The sequence below is a fragment of the Nerophis ophidion genome, linkage group LG11, assembly GCF_033978795.1.
Source record: "Nerophis ophidion isolate RoL-2023_Sa linkage group LG11, RoL_Noph_v1.0, whole genome shotgun sequence".
Taxonomy (NCBI): domain Eukaryota; kingdom Metazoa; phylum Chordata; class Actinopteri; order Syngnathiformes; family Syngnathidae; genus Nerophis; species Nerophis ophidion.
This window is the reverse complement of record NC_084621.1, coordinates 69,224,563-69,247,366: the sequence shown is the minus strand read 5'-3', so window position 1 is coordinate 69,247,366 and position 22,804 is coordinate 69,224,563. Positions and strand designations below refer to the sequence as shown.

At 43.5% G+C, this 22,804-nt stretch overlaps 1 protein-coding gene across 3 annotated transcripts in view; it reads left to right on the top strand.

Annotated features, from left to right (window-relative positions):
• The window catches only part of LOC133562400 (platelet endothelial aggregation receptor 1-like), a 157,639-nt gene that overhangs the window by 93,126 nt on the left and 41,709 nt on the right, over positions 1–22,804 (top strand). For all 3 annotated transcript variants that reach the window (XM_061916580.1, XM_061916579.1, XM_061916581.1), the window contains exons 6-7: positions 1,619–1,711; positions 19,424–19,670. In XM_061916580.1, the coding sequence (XP_061772564.1) occupies positions 1,619–1,711; positions 19,424–19,670 (340 nt within the window). The remainder of the gene's footprint in view (positions 1–1,618; positions 1,712–19,423; positions 19,671–22,804) is intronic.

The window sequence follows — 22,804 nt, the reverse complement described above, 5'->3', positions numbered from 1 at the left end:
ATCCCCAGCGAGTGTTGTCTGTCATGACCAGCGAGTGTTGTCTGTCATGACCAGCGAGTGTTGTCTGTCATGACCAGCGAGTGTTGTCTGTCATGACCAGCGAGTGTTGTCTGTCATCCCCAGCGAGTGTTGTCTGTCATCCCCAGCGAGTGTTGTCTGTCATGACCAGCGAGTGTTGTCTGTCATGACCAGCGAGTGTTGTCTGTCATGACCAGCGAGTGTTGTCTGTCATGACCAGCGAGTGTTGTCTGTCATGACCAGCGAGTGTTGTCTGTCATGACCAGCGAGTGTTGTCTGTCATGACCAGCGAGTGTTGTCTGTCATGACCAGCGAGTGTTGTCTGTCATGACCAGCGAGTGTTGTCTGTCATGACCAGCGAGTGTTGTCTGTCATGACCAGCGAGTGTTGTCTGTCATGACCAGCGAGTGTTGTCTGTCATGACCAGCGAGTGTTGTGTGTCATGACCAGCGAGTGTTGTCTGTCATGACCAGCGAGTGTTGTGTGTCATGACCAGCGAGTGTTGTCTGTCATGACCAGCGAGTGTTGTGTGTCATGACCAGCGAGTGTTGTCTGTCATGACCAGCGAGTGTTGTGTGTCATGACCAGCGAGTGTTGTCTGTCATGACCAGCGAGTGTTGTGTGTCATGACCAGCGAGTGTTGTCTGTCATGACCAGCGAGTGTTGTGTGTCATGACCAGCGAGTGTTGTCTGTCATGACCAGCGAGTGTTGTATGTCATGACCAGCGAGTGTTGTCTGTCATGACCAGCGAGTGTTGTGTGTCATGACCAGCGAGTGTTGTGTGTCATGACCAGCGAGTGTTGTGTGTCATGACCAGCGAGTGTTGTCTGTCATGACCAGCGAGTGTTGTCTGTCATGACCAGCGAGTGTTGTCTGTCATGACCAGCGAGTGTTGTCTGTCATGACCAGCGAGTGTTGTCTGTCATGACCAGCGAGTGTTGTGTGTCATGACCAGCGAGTGTTGTCTGTCATGACCAGCGAGTGTTGTGTGTCATGACCAGCGAGTGTTGTGTGTCATGACCAGCGAGTGTTGTCTGTCATGACCAGCGAGTGTTGTCTGTCATGACCAGCGAGTGTTGTCTGTCATCACCAGCGAGTGTTGTCTGTCATGACCAGCGAGTGTTGTCTGTCATGACCAGCGAGTGTTGTCTGTCATGACCAGCGAGTGTTGTCTGTCATGACCAGCGAGTGTTGTCTGTCATGACCAGCGAGTGTTGTCTGTCATGACCAGCGAGTGTTGTCTGTCATGACCAGCGAGTGTTGTCTGTCATGACCAGCGAGTGTTGTCTGTCATGACCAGCGAGTGTTGTGTGTCATGACCAGCGAGTGTTGTCTGTCATGACCAGCGAGTGTTGTGTGTCATGACCAGCGAGTGTTGTCTGTCATGACCAGCGAGTGTTGTGTGTCATGACCAGCGAGTGTTGTCTGTCATGACCAGCGAGTGTTGTGTGTCATGACCAGCGAGTGTTGTCTGTCATGACCAGCGAGTGTTGTGTGTCATGACCAGCGAGTGTTGTCTGTCATGACCAGCGAGTGTTGTCTGTCATGACCAGCGAGTGTTGTGTGTCATGACCAGCGAGTGTTGTGTGTCATCCCCAGCTCGCTGCACCACGGAGTGCGTCCACGGCCGCTGCGTGGCTCCAGACCGATGTCAGTGCGAGGGAGGCTGGCGAGGCCACGACTGTTCAAGCGGTAAGGAAAGTTCCTTGTTGACTTGCTCCTTGAAGTCCCCTTTAGGCCGTGGCACTGCGTTGGAAAGACTGCTGACACAACAAGAAAGGACATCTTCCCGTCAGCCCAGCGGCTCACAGCCATCGCAAACATTAGGCAAACATTTTCCAATGGAAACAAGCAGTGAGTCATCAGTTGGAGCCCAGAAGCAGCTTCAGTGGTGGAGACACACTCCTCCTTAATATCAATTACAATAACTCCTAGTCTGTAGGCAGCCTAACATGAATCAATCAATCAATTAATCAATGTTTATTTATATAGCCCCAAATCACAAATGTCTCAAAGGACTGCACAAATCATTACGACTACGACATCCTCGGAAGAACCCACAAAAGGGCAAGGAAAACTCACACCCAGTGGGCAGGGAGAATTCACATCCAGTGGGACGCCAGTGACAATGCTGACTATGAGAAACCTTGGAGAGACCTCAGATGTGGGCAACCCCCCCCCCCTCTAGGGGACCGAAAGCAATGGATGTGGAGCGGGTCTAACACGATACTGTGAAAGTTCAATCCATAGTGGCTCCAACACAGCCGCGAGAGTTCAGTTCAAAGTGGATCCAAGACAGCAGCGAGAGTCCCGTCCACAGGAAACCATCCCAAGCGGAGGCGGATCAGCAGCGTAGAGATGTCCCCAACCGATACACAGGCGAGCGGTCCATCCTGGGTCCCAACGAGCGGTCCATCCTGGGTCTCGACTCTGGACAGCCAGTAATTCATCCATGGTCATCGGACCGGACCCCCTCCACAAGGGAGGGGGGGACACAGGGGAAAGAAAAGAAGCGGCAGATCAACTGGTCTAAAAAGGAGGTCTATTTAAAGGCTAGAGTATACAGATGAGTTTTAAGGTGAGACTTAAATGCTTCTACTGAGGTGGCATCTCCAACTGTTACCGGAAGGGCATTCCAGAGTACTGGAGCCCGAAATGAAAACACTCTATAGCCCGCAGACTTTTTTTGGGCTTTGGGAATCACTAATAAGCCGGAGTCTTTTGAACGCAGATTTCTTGCCGGGACATATGGTACAATACAATCGGCAAGATAGGGATGGAGCTAGACCGTGTAGTATTTTATACGTAAGTAGTAAAACTTTAAAGTCACATCTTAGGTGCACAGGGAGCCAGTGCAGGTGAGCCAGTATAGGTATATATGTATATAAAGGTATATACAGTATAGGTATATATGCATGTATATATGTATATAAAGGTATATACAGTATAGGTATATATGTATGTATATATGTATATAAAGGTATATACAGTATAGGTATACATGTATGTATATATGTATATAAAGGTATATACAGTATAGGTATATATGTATGTATATATGTATATAAAGGTATATACAGTATAGGTATATATGTATGTATATATGTATATAAAGGTATATACAGTATAGGTATATATGTATGTATATTTGTATATAAAGGTATATACATTATAGGTATATATAGATAGATAGATAGTACTTTATTGATTCCTTCAGGAGAGTTCCTTCAGGAAAATTAAAATTCCAGCAGCAAAAGGAAACAAAATAGAGAAATATTACAAAAATATGTATGTATATATGTATATAAAGGTATATATAGTATAGGTATGTATGTATGTATGTATATATGTATATAAAGGTATATACAGTATAGGTATATATGTATGTATATAAAGGTATATACAGTATAGGTATATATGTATGTATATATGTATATAAAGGTATATACAGTATAGGTATATATGTATGTCTATATGTATATAAAGGTATATACAGTATAGGTATATATGTATGTATATATGTATATAAAGGTATATACAGTATAGGTATATATGTATGTATATATGTATATAAAGGTATATACAGTATAGGTATATATGTATGTATATTTGTATATAAAGGTATATACAGTATAGGTATATATATATAGATAGATAGATAGATAGATAGTACTTTATTGATTCCTTCAGGAGAGTTCCTTCAGGAAAATTAAAATTCCAGCAGCAGTCTACAGAGTTGAGATCAATTAAAAAAAAAGTAAAAAGTAAATAACGGGGGTTTAAAAGGAAACAAAATAGAGAAATGTTACAAAAATATGTATGTATATATGTATATAAAGGTTTATATAGTATAGGTATGTATGTATATATGTATATAAAGGTATATACAGTATAGGTATAAATGTATGTATATAAAGGTATATGTAGTATAGGTATATATGTATGTATATATGTATATAAAGGTATATGCAGTATAGGTATATATGTATGTATATATGTATATAAAGGTATATACAGTATAGGTATACATGTATGTATATATGTATATAAAGGTATATACAGTCTAGGCGTAATGTGATCAAACTTTCTTGTTCTTGTCAAAAGTCTAGCAGCCGCATTTTGTACCAACTGTAATCTTTTAATGCTAGACATGGGGAGACCCCAAAATAATACGTCACAGTAATCGAGACGAGACGTAACAAACGCATGGATAATGATCTCGGCGTCTTTAGTGGACAAAATGGAGCGAATTTTAGTGATATTACGGAGATGAAAGAAGGCCGTTTTAGTAACGCTTTTAATGTGTGCCTCAAAGGAGAGAGTTGGGTGAAAGATAATACCCAGATTCTTTACCGAGTCACCTTGTTTTATTATTTGGTTGTCAAATGTTAAAGTTGTATTATTAAATAGAGGTCGGTGTCTAGCAGGACCGATAATCAGCATTTCCGTTTTTTTGGCGTTAAGTTGCAAAAAGTTAGCGGACATCCATTGTTTAATTTCATGAAGACACGCCTCCAGCTGACTACAATCCGGCGTGTTGGTCAGCTTCGGCCTTTTCTTGGCAGCAGGCATGGCTCCCTTTTCTGGCCAGGGTGGCATCAAAAAGGGCATAAAAGTCATCTCAACCAATCATGCAATTGACTGGCCGTGGCTACCTCTGACAGGCAAAGGCTGAAAGTGAGACAAGAAAAACTAACAAAAGCCGCTAATAAACTTAGCAGGTACCGTATTTTCCAGACTGCTCACTTGATTTTAGGTGAAACATTTTTTTTTCCATATATTAGCCGCACGGGACTATAAGTCGCAGATGTTGTGAAATGAGTCATTTACACAGAAATATTCTGTGAATGTTTATTTACACACCTTAATCGTTTCCAAACGGTGTTTGTAACACGGCAGTAAAACAGGTGTTCAAACAAAACACAAGTCATGGTCATGGACCAGCTAGCTGCGCAAGCTAGCTCTCCAATCAGCTAAACAGACTCAATAACTCCATGCTGATGTTTTGCGGAATTTACTGAGGAATTTGTGAAAGTGAAACAATACAAAATGAATGCCATTGTTGGTTAATAATACTAATTCAGACACTTGTAAACGTGTTAGCATATTAGCTAATGCTAACAACGCTAGCTTCTTTACATTACAATAGCACATACAAATACACATGAAAAAACTTGACATCGCACATGGGAAGGTTTAGGAACAAAGAATTGTTTAGTTATATTGTAATACTTACAAACATTGCTTGGAGTGATGAATGAAGAATTCGTACGAGTAGGAACGTTATGGATGACTAGAAGACGGAACAGCACTTGTAGTTCCGGTTGACAGCTCTAAACAGAAGGGCAATGCAACACTGCAGCACATGCAGTGAGCAAACTCGTCCAAAAGATGGCACCACAGCACAAACAATTACACACATTTTCAGTGTCTTAGCTAGTTTTATTATTTTTTAATATTTCCATCCTGGGTGTCAACGAGAAAAATCCATAAATTAGCCACACTGTTTTATAAGCCGCAGAGGTCAAATCGTAGGAAGAAATGAGCAGTTTATAGTCCGGATTTTAGGGTACTTGATCTCCTTGTCTACGATGCTCATGTTAGGGGTTTGACTACTGATCCCCGGGGGACACACTGTGGATTCACGTTAGGGGTTTGACTACTGATCCCCGGGGGACACACTGTCTGATTCAGGTTGGGGGTTTGACTACTGATCCCCGGGGGACACACTGTCTGATTCAGGTTGGGGGTTTGACTACTGATCCCCGGGGGACACACTGTGGATTCAGGTTGGGGGTTTGACTACTGATCCCCGGGGGACACACTGTGGATTCAGGTTGGGGGTTTGACTACTGATCCCCGGGGGACACACTGTGGATTCAGGTTAGGGGTTTGACTACTGATCCCCGGGGGACACACTGTGGATTCACGTTAGGGGTTTGACTACTGATCCCCGGGGGACACACTGTCTGATTCAGGTTGGGGGTTTGACTACTGATCCCCGGGGGACACACTGTCTGATTCAGGTTGGGGGTTTGACTACTGATCCCCGGGGGACACACTGTGGATTCAGGTTGGGGGTTTGACTACTGATCCCCGGGGGACACACTGTGGATTCACGTTAGGGGTTTGACTACTGATCCCCGGGGGACACACTGTGGATTCAGGTTAGGGGTTTGACTACTGATCCCCGGGGGACACACTGTGGATTCACGTTAGGGGTTTGACTACTGATCCCCGGGGGACACACTGTGGATTCAGGTTGGGGGTTTGACTACTGATCCCCGGGGGACACACTGTGGATTCAGGTTGGGGGTTTGACTACTGATCCCCGGGGGACACACTGTGGATTCACGTTAGGGGTTTGACTACTGATCCCCGGGGGACACACTGTGGATTCACGTTAGGGGTTTGACTACTGATCCCCGGGGGACACACTGTGGATTCACGTTAGGGGTTTGACTACTGATCCCCGGGGGACACACTGTCTGATTCAGGTTGGGGGTTTGACTACTGATCCCCGGGGGACACACTGTGGATTCAGGTTAGGGGTTTGACTACTGATCCCCGGGGGACACACTTTGGATTCACGTTAGGGGTTTGACTACTGATCCCCGGGGGACACACTGTGGATTCACGTTAGGGGTTTGACTACTGATCCCCGGGGGACACACTGTGGATTCACGTTAGGGGTTTGACTACTGATCCCCGGGGGACACACTGTAGATTCACGTTAGGGGTTTGACTACTGATCCCCGGGGGACACACTGTGGATTCACGTTAGGGGTTTGACTACTGATCCCCGGGGGACACACTGTGGATTCACGTTGGGGGTTTGACTACTGATCCCCGGGGGACACACTGTGGATTCAGGTTGGGGGTTTGACTACTGATCCCCGGGGGACACACTGTGGATTCAGGTTAGGGGTTTGACTACTGATCCCCGGGGGACACACTGTGGATTCACGTTAGGGGTTTGACTACTGATCCCCGGGGGACACACTGTGGATTCACGTTAGGGGTTTGACTACTGATCCCCGGGGGACACACTGTGGATTCAGGTTGGGGGTTTGACTACTGATCCCCGGGGGACACACTGTAGATTCACGTTAGGGGTTTGACTACTGATCCCCGGGGGACACACTGTGGATTCACGTTAGGGGTTTGACTACTGATCCCCGGGGGACACACTGTGGATTCAGGTTGGGGGTTTGACTACTGATCCCCGGGGGACACACTGTGGATTCACGTTAGGGGTTTGACTACTGATCCCCGGGGGACACACTGTGGATTCAGGTTGGGGGTTTGACTACTGATCCCCGGGGGACACACTGTGGATTCAGGTTGGGGGTTTGACTACTGATCCCCGGGGGACACACTGTGGATTCACGTTAGGGGTTTGACTACTGATCCCCGGGGGACACACTGTGGATTCAGGTTGGGGGTTTGACTACTGATCCCCGGGGGACACACTGTGGATTCAGGTTAGGGGTTTGACTACTGATCCCCGGGGGACACACTGTGGATTCAGGTTAGGGGTTTGACTACTGATCCCCGGGGGACACACTGTGGATTCACGTTAGGGGTTTGACTACTGATCCCCGGGGGACACACTGTGGATTCAGGTTGGGGGTTTGACTACTGATCCCCGGGGGACACACTGTGGATTCAGGTTGGGGGTTTGACTACTGATCCCCGGGGGACACACTGTGGATTCAGGTTGGGGGTTTGACTACTGATCCCCGGGGGACACACTGTGGATTCAGGTTGGGGGTTTGACAACTGATCCCCGGGGGACACACTGTGGATTCAGGTTGGGGGTTTGACTACTGATCCCCGGGGGACACACTGTGGATTGTCCTCTGCAGACCACTTTTCTACATTGGGACTGTGTGCCATTTGTAAGACTCAAAAACTTGGCACAAAGTGCTTCTCATGTCTCAGGAATGATGTCCGTGTAAATCTGCCTTTCTTGTTTTCACCCCAGTCCACAGTGTGAAGTGAAGTGAATTATATTTATATAGCACTTTTCTCTAGTGACTCAAAGCGCTTTACATAGTGAAACCCAATATCTAAGTTACATTTTTTAAACCAGTGTGTGTGGCACTGGGAGCAGGTGGGTAAAGTGTCTTGCCCAAGGACACAACAGCAGTGACTAGGATGGCAGAAGCGGGAATCGAACCTACAACCCTCAAGTTGTTGGCACGGCCACTCTACCAACCGAGCTATGTGGACTGGTCAGAGGTGTGAAGGGCATCTCTTTCCACAACCTTCTTTCATTGTTGTCCTGTGCCGAGGCAAACAGAGAGAAGGAGTTGATGGTGGGAAGAGGAAATGGAAAAAATGAGGCCACTCTCAGACTTTTCTCCATCTTGCCTTACGCTCCCTCTGCACCTTCAAACTTCTCCTCCCTGCTTTTCTTCCACTACACCTTTCTCTCTTTCAAAACTTTTGGAGGTTCCCAAGTGCTTGAAGCGGGAAGGAGGAGATGGAAAATTGGAAATATTATAACCTGGTTTATTGGGAGAGAGGCCAGAAAAAGAAGATTATTGATCCATTGATTTGTGTTGTGAGCCATTTGCACGGATGAAAAGACGAGATTGTAAAACACTTTTGAAAAGACGAGATTGTAAAACACTTTTGAAAAGACGAGATTGTAAAACACTTTTGAAAAGACGAGATTGTAAAACACTTTTGAAAAGACGAGATTGTAAAACACTTTTGAAAAGACGAGATTGTAAAACACTTTTGAAAAGACGAGATTGTAAAACACACTTTGACTCCCACAATTCCACTTTCAAAGTAGGTGCACAACAGCTTATGAACCCTGAAGTGTGTTTGGGAGAGATATTCATGTCAGTAAAATATATGCTGTAGTGAGTGAAAAAGGATAAAGGTGAATATTATTATTCATTTTGTGGGTTTAGTTTTAAATGAGTAAAACCTCTCCAGGGTTGATGAAAAGCAGGCAGCAAAAGAAGGTGGATGAGACGTGAGGGGTTCTTGTACTGAGCCCTGTGGAACACCATATCTATGTTTACACACAATGACCCCCGATGATAACAATTGTCAATCATACATCAAAAAGCCGACATCTGCTACTCTAAACCAGTGGTCCCCAAGCACCGCAGAATAATTTTTTAAAATGTTTTTTATTTTTATTTTCATTTTATTTTTTTTATTAAATCATCATAAAAAACACAAGATACACTTACAGTTAGTGCACCTACCCAAAATACCTCCCTTTTTCATGACAAAAACCTCCCTTTTTCATGACAAAAAAAAATTAAAAATCCTCCCCCCATTTTCAATAGTTGTAAATATATACAAGTATACTTACAAAATCTACATTGACACAGCGCCCTCTGCTGGATTTATAGCGGCAGCCCCCATTTCCATCTGCAGCTAGTGCCATCAAAGTTTGAAGAAGGAAGTAATGGGTGTGCTGTTATTTCATCTCATGGAGGGTTAGGAGATGAAGGTTTAGCTGCAGGAAGGAGGCCAATTATTGTTTTATATTTACTTTTTGAAAGAGCTGTCAAACAATTACACTGTTGAATCAGATTAATCGCGCTTTTGTATTTTGATTAGTCACAAATAATCAAAGTAAATTAATTGTGCGCATAATTTACATAGACTTCAAAAGATGGACGTACAGGAATATTTTTTTAAATGCTGTACTTAATTGCAGGTTATTTGTTCAATACTTGCAAATAGCTACACCTCAAATGGCATCTAGGGTTTATTTGGATGTGAAACTTGTCACTTTGCTTTGCACGAATGTATGTGTGACTAGTCTGCATCTATACATGCATTATTAATGCTTTGCCATTTATGGCATGAGTTAAACAGCCCCAGTTTTGAATAAACATCATCTTCACGGGTCCTAGCATTGTTCTCTGTGGGACACCAGTAGGTAATATCATGCCAAATAAGAAATCACTTTAGTGGATTTGATGACATTGATTCTTTATATTGACGTACTTATAATCGCTGGCAGTATGGTTTGTTAGAAGCAGCACAGTGGCACAGGGTTTAGTGCATGTGCATCACAATACTAAGGTCCTGGGTTCAATCCCCAGGCTCGGGGTCTTTCTGTGTGGCAGTTGCATGTTCTTCCTGTGAGTGTGTTCTACCCTCGGGATACTCCGGCTTCCTCCCACCTCCAAAGACAAGCATCTGGGGATAGGCCCCTCCCACCTCCAAAGACATGCATCTGGGGATAGGCCCCTCCCACCTCCAAAGACATGCATCTGGGGATAGGCCCCTCCCACCTCCAAAGACATGCATCTGGGGATAGGCCCCTCCCACCTCCAAAGACAAGCATCTGGGGATAGGCCCCTCCCACCTCCAAAGACATGCATCTGGGGATAGGCCCCTCCCACCTCCAAAGACATGCATCTGGGGATAGGCCCCTCCCACCTCCAAAGACATGCATCTGGGGATAGGCCCCTCCCACCTCCAAAGACATGCATCTGGGGATAGGCCCCTCCCACCTCCAAAGACATGCATCTGGGGATAGGCCCCTCCCACCTCCAAAGACATGCATCTGGGGATAGGCCCCTCCCACCTCCAAAGACAAGCACCTGGGGATAGGCCCCTCCCACCTCCAAAGACATGCATCTGGGGATAGGCCCCTCCCACCTCCAAAGACATGCATCTGGGGATAGGCCCCTCCCACCTCCAAAGACATGCATCTGGGGATAGGCCCCTCCCACCTCCAAAGACATGCATCTGGGGATAGGCCCCTCCCACCTCCAAAGATATGCATCTGGGGATAGGCCCCTCCCACCTCCAAAGACATGCATCTGGGGATAGGCCCCTCCCACCTCCAAAGATATGCATCTGGGGATAGGCCCCTCCCACCTCCAAAGACATGCATCTGGGGATAGGCCCCTCCCACCTCCAAAGATATGCATCTGGGGATAGGCCCCTCCCACCTCCAAAGACATCCATCTGGGGATAGACCCGCCACCCACCACCACAAAGACATGCACTCGGGGGTAGCCCCCCCCCCCACCTCCAAATACATGCACCTGGGGCTAGCCCCCCCCCCCTCCAAAGACATGCACCTGGAGATAGGCCCCTCCCCACCACAAAGACATGCACTTGGGGATAAGCCCCTCCCACCTCCAATTTGTGCAGGAGGATAAAGAGCTTGTCATCACAAGTGACATGGAAGTCCTTAGCAAGCCACGTCTCCCAGATCGGACATGGATTGCACGCATGAGGAAGCGGATAGTCGCATGTTATTGCACATAGTCACATGTTATTGCACATAGTCGCATGCTATTGCACATAGTCACATGTTATTGCACATAGTCACATGTTATTGCACATAGTCACATGTTATTGCACATAGTCGCATGTTATTGCACATAGTCACATGTTATTGCACATAGTCACATGTTTTGCACATAGTCCCATGTTATTGCACATAGTCGCATGTTATTGCACATAGTCGCATGTTATTGCACATAGTCACATGTTATTGCACATAGTCGCATGTTATTGCACATAGTCGCATGTTATTGCACATAGTCACATGTTATTGCACATAGTCACATGTTATTGCACATAGTCGCATGTTATTGCACATAGTCACATGTTATTGCACATAGTCGCATGTTATTGCACATAGTCGCATGTTATTGCACATAGTCGCATGTTATTGCACATAGTCACATGTTATTGCACATAGTCCCATGTTATTGCACATAGTCACATGTTATTGCACATAGTCACATGTTATTGCACATAGTCCCATGTTATTGCACATAGTCACATGTTATTGCACATAGTCACATGTTATTGCACATAGTCACATGTTATTGCACATAGTCGCGTGTTATTGCACATAGTCGCGTGTTATTGCACATAGTCGCATGTTATTGCACATAGTCACATGTTATTGCACATAGTCACATGTTATTGCACATAGTCACATGTTATTGCACATAGTCACATGTTATTGCACATAGTCACATGTTATTGCACATAGTCACATGTTATTGCACATAGTCACATGTTATTGCACATAGTCACATGTTATTGCACATAGTCACATGTTATTGCACATAGTCACATGTTATTGCACATAGTCACATGTTATTGCACATAGTCGCATGTTATTGCACATAGTCACATGTTATTGCACATAGTCACATGTTATTGCACATAGTCACATGTTATTGCACATAGTCACATGTTATTGCACATAGTCCCATGTTATTGCACATAGTCGCATGTTATTGCACATAGTCGCATGTTATTTCACATAGTCACATGTTATTGCACATAGTCACATGTTATTGCACATAGTCCCATGTTATTGCACATAGTCACATGTTATTGCACATAGTCACATGTTATTGCACATAGTCACATGTTATTGCACATAGTCACATGTTATTGCACATAGTCGCATGTTATTGCACATAGTCGCATGTTATTGCACATAGTCGCATGTTATTGCACATAGTCACATGTTATTGCACATAGTCACATGTTATTGCACATAGTCACATGTTATTGCACATAGTCACATGTTATTGCACATAGTCACATGTTATTGCACATAGTCACATGTTATTGCACACAGTCCCATGTTATTGCACACAGTCGCATGTTATTGCACACAGTCGCATGTTATTTCACATAGTCACATGTTATTGCACATAGTCGCATGTTATTGCACATAGTCGCATGTTATTGCACATAGTCGCATGTTATTGCACATAGTCGCATGTTATTTCACATAGTCACATGTTATTGCACATAGTCACATGTTATTGCACATAGTCGCATGTTATTGCACATAGTCACATGTTTTGCACATAGTCACATGTTATTGCACAGTCGCATGTTTTGCACAGTCACATGTTATTGCACATAGTCACATGTTATTGCACATAGTCACATGTTATTGCACATAGTCACATGTTATTGCACATAGTCACATGTTATTGCACATAGTCACATGTTATTGCACATAGTCACATGTTATTGCACATAGTCACATGTTATTGCACATAGTCACATGTTATTGCACATAGTCGCATGTTATTGCACATAGTCGCATGTTATTGCACATAGTCGCATGTTATTGCACATAGTCACATGTTATTGCACATAGTCCCATGTTATTGCACATAGTCACATGTTATTGCACATAGTCACATGTTATTGCACATAGTCACATGTTATTGCACATAGTCACATGCAGCAAGAAAGGGCCACCACAAAATTATGATTGAAACAGTTGATACTGATGTTGTGGTGCTGACTGTGGCAGTGGCTCAGACTCTACAACCAGAGGATGAGCTTTGGTTGGCTTTTGGTACTGGTAAGAATTTGGCAGCCCATGAAATTGGGTTTGGGCCGGAGAAAGCATGTGCACTAGCAGTCTTCCAGGCATTGACGGGTTGTGACACTGTGTCAAGCTTTGTTGGCCATGGGAACAAGACTGCATGGGCTGTATGGTCTGTGCTTCCAGAACTTACACATGCCCTGTTGAAAGTGTCTTCAGCCCCGGAAGACATACCACAGGAGGTAATGGCCACAATTGAGAGGTTTGTTATCTTAATCTATGACCGAAGCAACACATGTACAGAAATCTATACGGCAAGGAGGAAGTTATTTGCAAAGAGGCACAATGTGCAACCAGTCGCCCCTAATAAGGCTGCCCTAGAAGAGCATGTTAAGAGAGCTGTATACCAAGGAGGACATGTGTGGGGTACATACAGTCCTGGTGTCAACACCAGAACTATACTGTATACCAAGGAGAACATGTGTGGGGTACATACAGTCCTGGTGTCAACACCAGAACTATACTGTATACCAAGGAGGACACGTGTGGGGTACATACAGTCCTGGTGTCAACACCAGAACTATACTGTATACCAAGGAGAACATGTGTGGGGTACATACAGTCCTGGTGTCAACACCAGAACTATACTGTATACCAAGGAGGACATGTGTGGGGTACATACAGTCCTGGTGTCAACACCAGAACTATACTGTATACCAAGGAGGACACGTGTGGGGTACATACAGTCCTGGTGTCAACACCAGAACTATACTGTATACCAAGGAGGACATGTGTGGGGTACATACAGTCCTGGTGTCAACACCAGAACTATACTGTATACCAAGGAGGACACGTGTGGGGTACATACAGTCCTGGTGTCAACACCAGAACTATACTGTATACCAAGGAGGACATGTGTGGGGTACATACAGTCCTGGTGTCAACACCAGAACTATACTGTATACCAAGGAGGACACGTGTGGGGTACATACAGTCCTGGTGTCAACACCAGAACTATACTGTATACCAAGGAGGACATGTGTGGGGTACATACAGTCCTGGTGTCAACACCAGAACTATACTGTATACCAAGGAGGACACGTGTGGGGTACATACAGTCCTGGTGTCAACACCAGAACTATACTGTATACCAAGGAGGACACGTGTGGGGTACATACAGTCCTGGTGTCAACACCAGAACTATACTGTATACCAAGGAGGACATGTGTGGGGTACATACAGTCCTGGTGTCAACACCAGAACTATACTGTATACCAAGGAGGACACGTGTGGGGTACATACAGTCCTGGTGTCAACACCAGAACTATACTGTATACCAAGGAGGACACGTGTGGGGTACATACAGTCCTGGTGTCAACACCAGAACTATACTGTATACCAAGGAGGACATGTGTGGGGTACATACAGTCCTGGTGTCACCACCAGAACTATACTGTATACCAAGGAGGACACGTGTGGGGTACATACAGTCCTGGTGTCAACACCAGAACTATACTGTATACCAAGGAGGACATGTGTGGGGTACATACAGTCCTGGTGTCAACACCAGAACTATACTGTATACCAAGGAGGACACGTGTGGGGTACATACAGTCCTGGTGTCAACACCAGAACTATACTGTATACCAAGGAGGACACGTGTGGGGTACATACAGTCCTGGTGTCAACACCAGAACTATACTGTATACCAAGGAGGACATGTGTGGGGTACATACAGTCCTGGTGTCACCACCAGAACTATACTGTATACCAAGGAGGACACGTGTGGGGTACATACAGTCCTGGTGTCAACACCAGAACTATACTGTATACCATAGACCCTAAGTTTCCCTTGCTTAACATGAGTATTTTGAGATAAAAAGAAGATTCTTAGAAATTCCAAAGTTCCCAATTCAAATTCTGCATCAAGATAAATGTATAATTAAACATAGAGATCATCCATATCCAACCATTTTGAATTTTCTATGAAAATGTTCCGCTATACAAAAGACATTTACCAAGTAGTATGAATAGTAAATAAGCCTGAAATATCATATTAAATCCATCATTCATAAGAAAACAGTTGTTGCTGGCGGACATTTTGAAAGATGGCTGCCATGAGCACCATGTTGAAAATTCATGATGTCCATCCATCCATCCATTTTCTACCGCTTATTCCCTTTCAGCTACAATCGGGCGGAAGGCGGAGTACACCCTGGACAAGTCGCCACCTCATAGCAGGGCCAACCCAGATAGACAGACAACATTCACACTCACATTCACACACTAGGGACCATTTAGTGTTGCCAATCAACCTATCCCCAGGTGCATGTCTTTGGAGGTGGGAGGGGCCTATCCCCAGGTGCATGTCTTTGGAGGTGGGAGGGGCCTATCCCCAGGTGCATGTCTTTGGAGGTGGGAGGAAGCCGGAGTACCCAGAGGGAACCCACGCATTCACGGGGAGAACATGCAAACTCCACACAGGAAGATCCCGAGCCTGGATTTGAACCCAGGACTGCAGGAACTTTGTATTGTGAGGCAGACGCACTCACCCCTCTGCCACCGTGAAGCCCAATTCATGATGTTTCCACATCCAAATCTTTTGAGAATGCCTTTGGCTATAAGTCTACCAAATGTCATGCTTTTATCACTAAATGCACAATTCCTTAATATTTTGGAACTACCCTATTGTACTATGTCCATACTTTTTAGTTTAGGGGCCACATTGGGATAAAAAACTTTGGCCAGGGGCCGAAAGCCAACTGCATTTAAAGTGAGGATATATATTTATGTGTACTTTTTGTATGAAGATGATGGATGTAGTATATCTGATTCTGTTTATTAATAATGACTACAATTGGATATTAAGAGTATGTGAAAGTTTGAGTCCTTCCTTGTTTAATTCCCTGCCAACCTTCTTAAATATTTGTTATCAATTAGAAATATCAAGCAGCTAAAATGTGCCAAAGGATTGTGGAGAGTGTTTTGCATTTTCCCATCATGTATTGTATTTGTTTGAAACAAGTGTGTTTTTTAATTTTTATGGTGCTTTGCCATTTTTGATTAAGTCCACAAAGTTCAGTGAGCAGGTTGTGTTATGTGTGTTGACTTTTATGTTAGTTGCATTTGTCTTCATCTTTTGTGCACCACGACTAGGGAAGCTTGTTTGGATTGGGTCATATAAGTTAACGCTTTGCTATGGTTACTTCAATCAACAATTCATGGTCATTGACCTGATTTTCTCACAATTAGTTCCAGTAACCAGGTTGTCAGATATTTCAAATGAAACTTGTGAGTGTAGTTTGAACACCTGTGCTCTATAGCACCTGTTTAGTTTCAGTGCCTCAGAGAGATCAAAATTGAAGTGTCCTAAAGAAGAGTGTGGAAGTCATGCAGGGGAGAAGGTCTGGCTAAACACAATGGCTGCCCCAGCTGACTTTGTCATCAGTCAACATGACAGCGTGCGGCTGCCATGTGAAGAAAACTGTCCTGAGTTGCTCAGACAAACACTGGCGCTGCCGAGCCACATTTAGATCTGCTTTCAGGAGTGGCGGCTTTGGAAAAAAAAGTTGGGGCTCCTGGGGCAGTTTTCACCGGCTGTTATTGTTGTGCACAAAGATTAGCGATGACTGAAAGAGATAACTTTCCCTGAGGTGGCCATGAAAACCTTCCTCAGTTTGAGAGAACTGAGCCTCACTCATGGAGTGTCACGTGATGCCAATGTCCCAAAACATCTCCCGCGGGACCTCTTGAGTTGTGGCCTGAAACTCAAGCCATGTGTGAACGTCCTCCAAGCAAGCGTCCGTCTTGTGATCTCCAAGCAAGTCTTCTTGCTGCTGAGACCACTCTCAGGTCTGGACCAGTCACAAGGACAACTTCTCTTCTGTTCTTCATCTCTGTGATCTCCAAGCAAGTCTTCTTGCTGCTGAGACCACTCTCAGGTCTGGACCAGTCACAAGGACAACTTCTCTTCTGTCCTTCATCTCTGTGATCTCCATGCAAGTCTTCTTGCTGCTGAGACCACTCTCAGGTCTGGACCAGTCACAAACACTACCTTTTCTTCTGTTCTTCATCTCTGTGATGTCCATGCAAGTCTTCTTGCTGCTGAGACCACTCTCAGGTCTGGACCAGTCACAAGGACAACTTCTCTTCTGTCCTTCATCTCTGTGATCTCCATGCAAGTCTTCTTGCTGCTGAGACCACTCTCAGGTCTGGACCAGTCACAAGGACAACTTCTCTTCTGTCCTTCATCTCTGTGATGTCCATGCAAGTCTTCTTGCTGCTGAGACCACTCTCAGGTCTGGACCAGTCACAAGGACAACTTCTCTTCTGTCCTTCATCTCTGTGATCTCCATGCAAGTCTTCTTGCTGCTGAGACCACTCTCAGGTCTGGACCAGTCACAAGCACAACTTCTCTTCTGTTCTTCATCTCTGTGATGTCCATGCAAGTCTTCTTGCTGCTGAGACCACTCTCAGGTCTGGACCAGTCACAAGGACAACTTCTCTTCTGTTCTTCATTTCTGCAGATGTCTTGTCTCACTAATCCAGTCTGTTTTTGAGAAAAGAGTGTTTTCCATGACATCACCATGTGCTGAGCAGACGTGGTGAAGTTAGGGTGCAAACTCTTGGTGCATGAAGGAAGCGTGGCTGTTCAAGTGCTGAGCTTCTTTTTGTCTTTTTCAAAGAGTTGACTGCATTATTGGACTTGGACTAGAAGGAGGAGCTTTACTGGAAGGTCTGAGCATATCAAACGTCACAATTACTGTTTTGAATCTTGTGTTACATTCTGGCCATCATTTTTAAATGTTGCACACCTAAAGAACCAGACGTGTTGTGGTGTGGAGCAAAGCAATCCTAACTTTTGTGGCTGTAACAATCCTCTGGGAAAACTTTCTACAAGCTTTTAGAGTGTCGGCAGTCATTTTGGGCAGAGTCACTATTTAAGCATGGGTACCAGTCTCATTTGAATTTCCAAGACCAGTACTCAACGCTACTAATTTTCCTCTATGTGTGTCTTTATGTGGTAATAAATGTCAATTGTTCAAGAATAAAAAATTCTTTGTTTAGCATTTAACAGTGAGTTTCTCCTATAGAAACTGTGCCGTGCAGTTCTGTTATAAACAAACAAGCGTCTTTTCGTGTCTTTCTTGTCAACACCAACACCGCGTCAAAGTTGAATTCAAAGTTCATGGTCACAACCTTCTACTCTCCAGGTGAGAGACATGTTTCATCATCCAGAATTGACTTTCAGCAACTTTGAGGTGATCCAGCAGATCAACATATCAGGATAGCAGTATGAGTTAGTTAGCTTCTGTGGTCACAGCGCCGCTAAAAGTAGTTCCTCAGCATTTGCGCCTATAATTTCTAAATCGCTACTACTTGCCTAGTGTTGAGGTCACAAGATGTAAACGGAATATTGTTGGCCATCTTATACTTTTGGATTATTACAAAGCATAAAAAATGGTCTTGTCTTCTGCTGAGCCCTACAAAAAGTTTACAGTCGTTACTTGCTTCAACATGCTTCACATATAGCAGCTTTACTACCCTGCAGGTTTTCCTATTTTTAAAGCACTATCTACCTATTTTTCAAAGAAGTGTAAACTATTTCTTTCTTACATGTGTTATGCTGCAGTATCGCATCCTAGTTATAATTTTCATTAGCAAATTTGAAGATGTTCGAGTCGCCATGTAAATTTGCTAATGCTAATCTGTGTCATGAATAGGACACATCCATTGTAAGTTAGCATTGAGCTAGCGCAGTTTGAAATGTGAAGCCTTACTGTACTTTGGAACGCTTTCTCTCAGGCGTACTTCGTTGTTGGCATGGAGAATTGGAACATTACCAAGGGGCAGTCCGACTTGAGTGCTTGTTTACTCGCCAAGTACTTAAGCCGGTGCGAAGGCTGCCACTGAACAGCCAAGTATGAGAATATTGTATTGTATGATTTGACATGATCATTACCCCATAACAGCCAATTTGGTGGCTTGATATAAAAGTTGGAAATGATAAACATATTCAATAGGTTGGAATCTCTTCTGGAAGGAAATGTGAGTTCTGTAACTCTTGGATTCTAAAGTGTTCCTTGTCCCTTCAGCCTGTGGCGACAAGCAGTGGGGTCCACGCTGCGGTCAGCAGTGCAAGTGCAAGAACGGCGCCCTCTGCGACCCGGGCAAGGGGACGTGTGAGTGCCCGCCGGGCTACATGGGACGCTACTGCGAGGAAGCCTGTCCCGCCGGCACCTTCGGCAAGAACTGTGCACAGAAGTGCAAGTGTGGGGCGGGCGGCTGGTGCGACAAAGCCAGCGGGGAGTGCTCCTGCCGCGACACTTTCACCGGCACCTTGTAAGTCGCCTTGGAAATCTTTTTCTATACTCGACATTTTAACACAATTTTTACACATCCAATGTTTATATATGGATTTTTTTACACCGAATTTTAAAACAATGACAATTTTTATACCACATTTTTTTACATTTTACTCTGATTTTTTTATATACTGTATTTTTAACAATGAATTTTTTACACTAAAGTTTTATGCATTGAAATATTTTTTTACGCTGATTTGTTATATACAGAATTTTTCAAGACTGAATTTTTATACCCTGAATCTTTTTTTACAGCTTTTTTATGCACTGACAATTTGTACACAAAATTCTTATACATTGAAATCTTTTTTTCTACATTGAAACTTTTATACACTTCATTTTTATACACTGATTTTTTTACACTGAATTTTGAAAACACTACATCTTTAAATACACACATTTTGTTCATTGAAAAAAAATTCAGTTCACAAAAATCTAACGCAAAAAATTCAGCTATGAAATTGTTATGCCCGTTTGATTGTGGACTATTACTGACACCTTGTGGCCATGAGAAATGCTGCGCGTCAATAGTTTGGCACTTCCGGTTTAGTTTGTACACTTCCGGTTTACGATGTTAGTTCAGTTGATAAAATGAGAAGTAGACCAGTTGTGTTAACTCTTACAAGCCTTGGAAAAGATAAGTCTGTAAGTAAACTGTTTAACTTGTTTATGTAACTCAATACTACGGTGGAAAGTGGCTAAATATGATAGTAAGATGTGTATTGAAAAACGATTTTTGTGCACTTTTTTAATGAATGTTTGGGGATTCAAAATGGCTGCCGGTCGCATATTTCCACCATCAAAATAGTTTCAACACCCAGCAGTATTTGTTTGGTAATAATGCTGTATATTTGTGTAAAGCTAATGTTTACATATTGTGTATTACATTTCAATTTGTTAATTGAATCATACAGCTCATACATTGTCATTGTGTGTATTTCAGTTTTGCAAGAATAATAAAAATAATAATAAAAATCCAGTGCAAGACAAAGCAAGATCAACAACAATAAAGAACCTAAATGGATTCATCTGCTTTGGAACTTTATTAGAATGTCCTGGATTGGTTGTTAGCTGTCTTCCAAGCTTTATAACCTCAACACATTCAGTGAGGGCAGAACAATAAATTCAATGTTTAATAGAAGCTTTCGTAATTACTACACAAATTAAATTCCATACAGGAAGTCGACCATTTCCATTTCCGTCAGCCATTTTTTAGCCAACATCTTTGTACTTTGACAAGTCAGTCAGCCCGACAGCTACAAGACGTATGGGCGGTGATAAATTGCCAAGGAATTTTGCCTCTGCCATGTGGGCATGGTGCCAAACTGTGCATCGCCACAAATGTTCAACAATTATAACTCGACTCCACAAATTCACATCTTGATTAGAATTGGTACAAATGCAATAACACCCTCAAGTGTTCAATCAGTCAGTAGCTATTCGTGATGGGCGGAGCCTGGCGGCAAACGCTGCTACTCGCCATCAAACTATCATTACTGATGATCAGACGTCTATACTGATGATCAGATATCATTATTGTTGATCAGACGTTGTTACTGATGATCAGACGCCATTACTAATTATCAGATGTCCATACTGATGATCGAATGTCCATACTGATGATGGGCTGTCTATACTGATAATCAGCCGTCTATACCGATGGTCAGATATCATTATTGATGATCAGACGTTGTTACTGATGATCAGACGCCATTACTAATTATCAGATGTCCATACTGATGATCGAATGTCCATACTGATGATGGGCTGTCTATACTGATAATCAGCCGTCTATACTGATGGTCAGATATCATTATTGATGATCAGACGTTGTTACTGATGATCAGACGCCATTACTAATTATCAGATGTCCATACTGATGATCGAATGTCCATACTGATGATGGGCTGTCTATACTGATAATCAGCCGTCTATACCGATGGTCAGATATCATTATTGATGATCAGATGTCGTTACTGATGATCAGACGTCTATACTGATGATCAGACGTCTATACTGATAGTCAGATATCATTATTGATGATCAGATGTCATTACTGATGACCAGACGTCTATACTGATGATCAGATGTCATTACTGATGATCAGACGTCTATACTGATGATCAGATATTATTTTTGATGATCAGACGTTGTTACTGATGATCAGACGCCATTACTAATGATCAGATGTCCATACTGCTGATCGGATGTCCATACTGATGATGGGCTGTCTATACTGATAATCAGCCGTCTATACCGATGGTCAGATATCATTATTGATGATCAGATGTCGTTACTGATGATCAGACGTCTATACTGATGATCAGACGTCTATACTGATAGTCAGATATCATTATTGATGATCAGATGTCATTACTGATGACCAGACGTCTATACTGATGATCAGATGTCATTACTGATGATCAGACGTCTATACTGATGATCAGACGTTGTTACTGATGATCAGACGCCATTACTAATGATCAGATGTCCATACTGCTGATCGAATGTCCATACTGATGATGGGCTGTCTATACTTATGATCAGACGTCGTTACTGATGATCAGACATCTATGCTGATGGTCAGTTGTCTATTCTGATGATCAGATGTCATTACTGATGATCAGACGTCTATACTGATGATCAGATATTATTATTGATGATCAGACGTTGTTACTGATGATCAGACGCCATTACTAATGATCAGATGTCCATACTAATGATCAGATATCCATACTGATGATAGGCTGTCTATACTGATGATCAGACGTCGTTACTGATGATCAGACATCTATGCTGATGGTCAGTTGTCTACTCTGATGATCAGATGTCATTATTGATGATCAGGGTTAGGGTTAGTGACGTGACTGCATGTGTCAGGTTAGGGACATGATTGGGTTAGGGTTAGGGTTAGGGTTAGTGACGTGACTGCATGTGTCAGGTTAGGGTTAGTGACGTGACTGGTTTAGGGTTAGGGTTAATGCATCAGGCCTGCTTAGGGTTATGCAGATTGTGTACATTTAGTAATGTGAGTGTGCATCATTTATTTTATGTCCAACACAAAGTCACAATTCAACGTGTACAACAAAACCCAAAGTTGATTATAAAGTA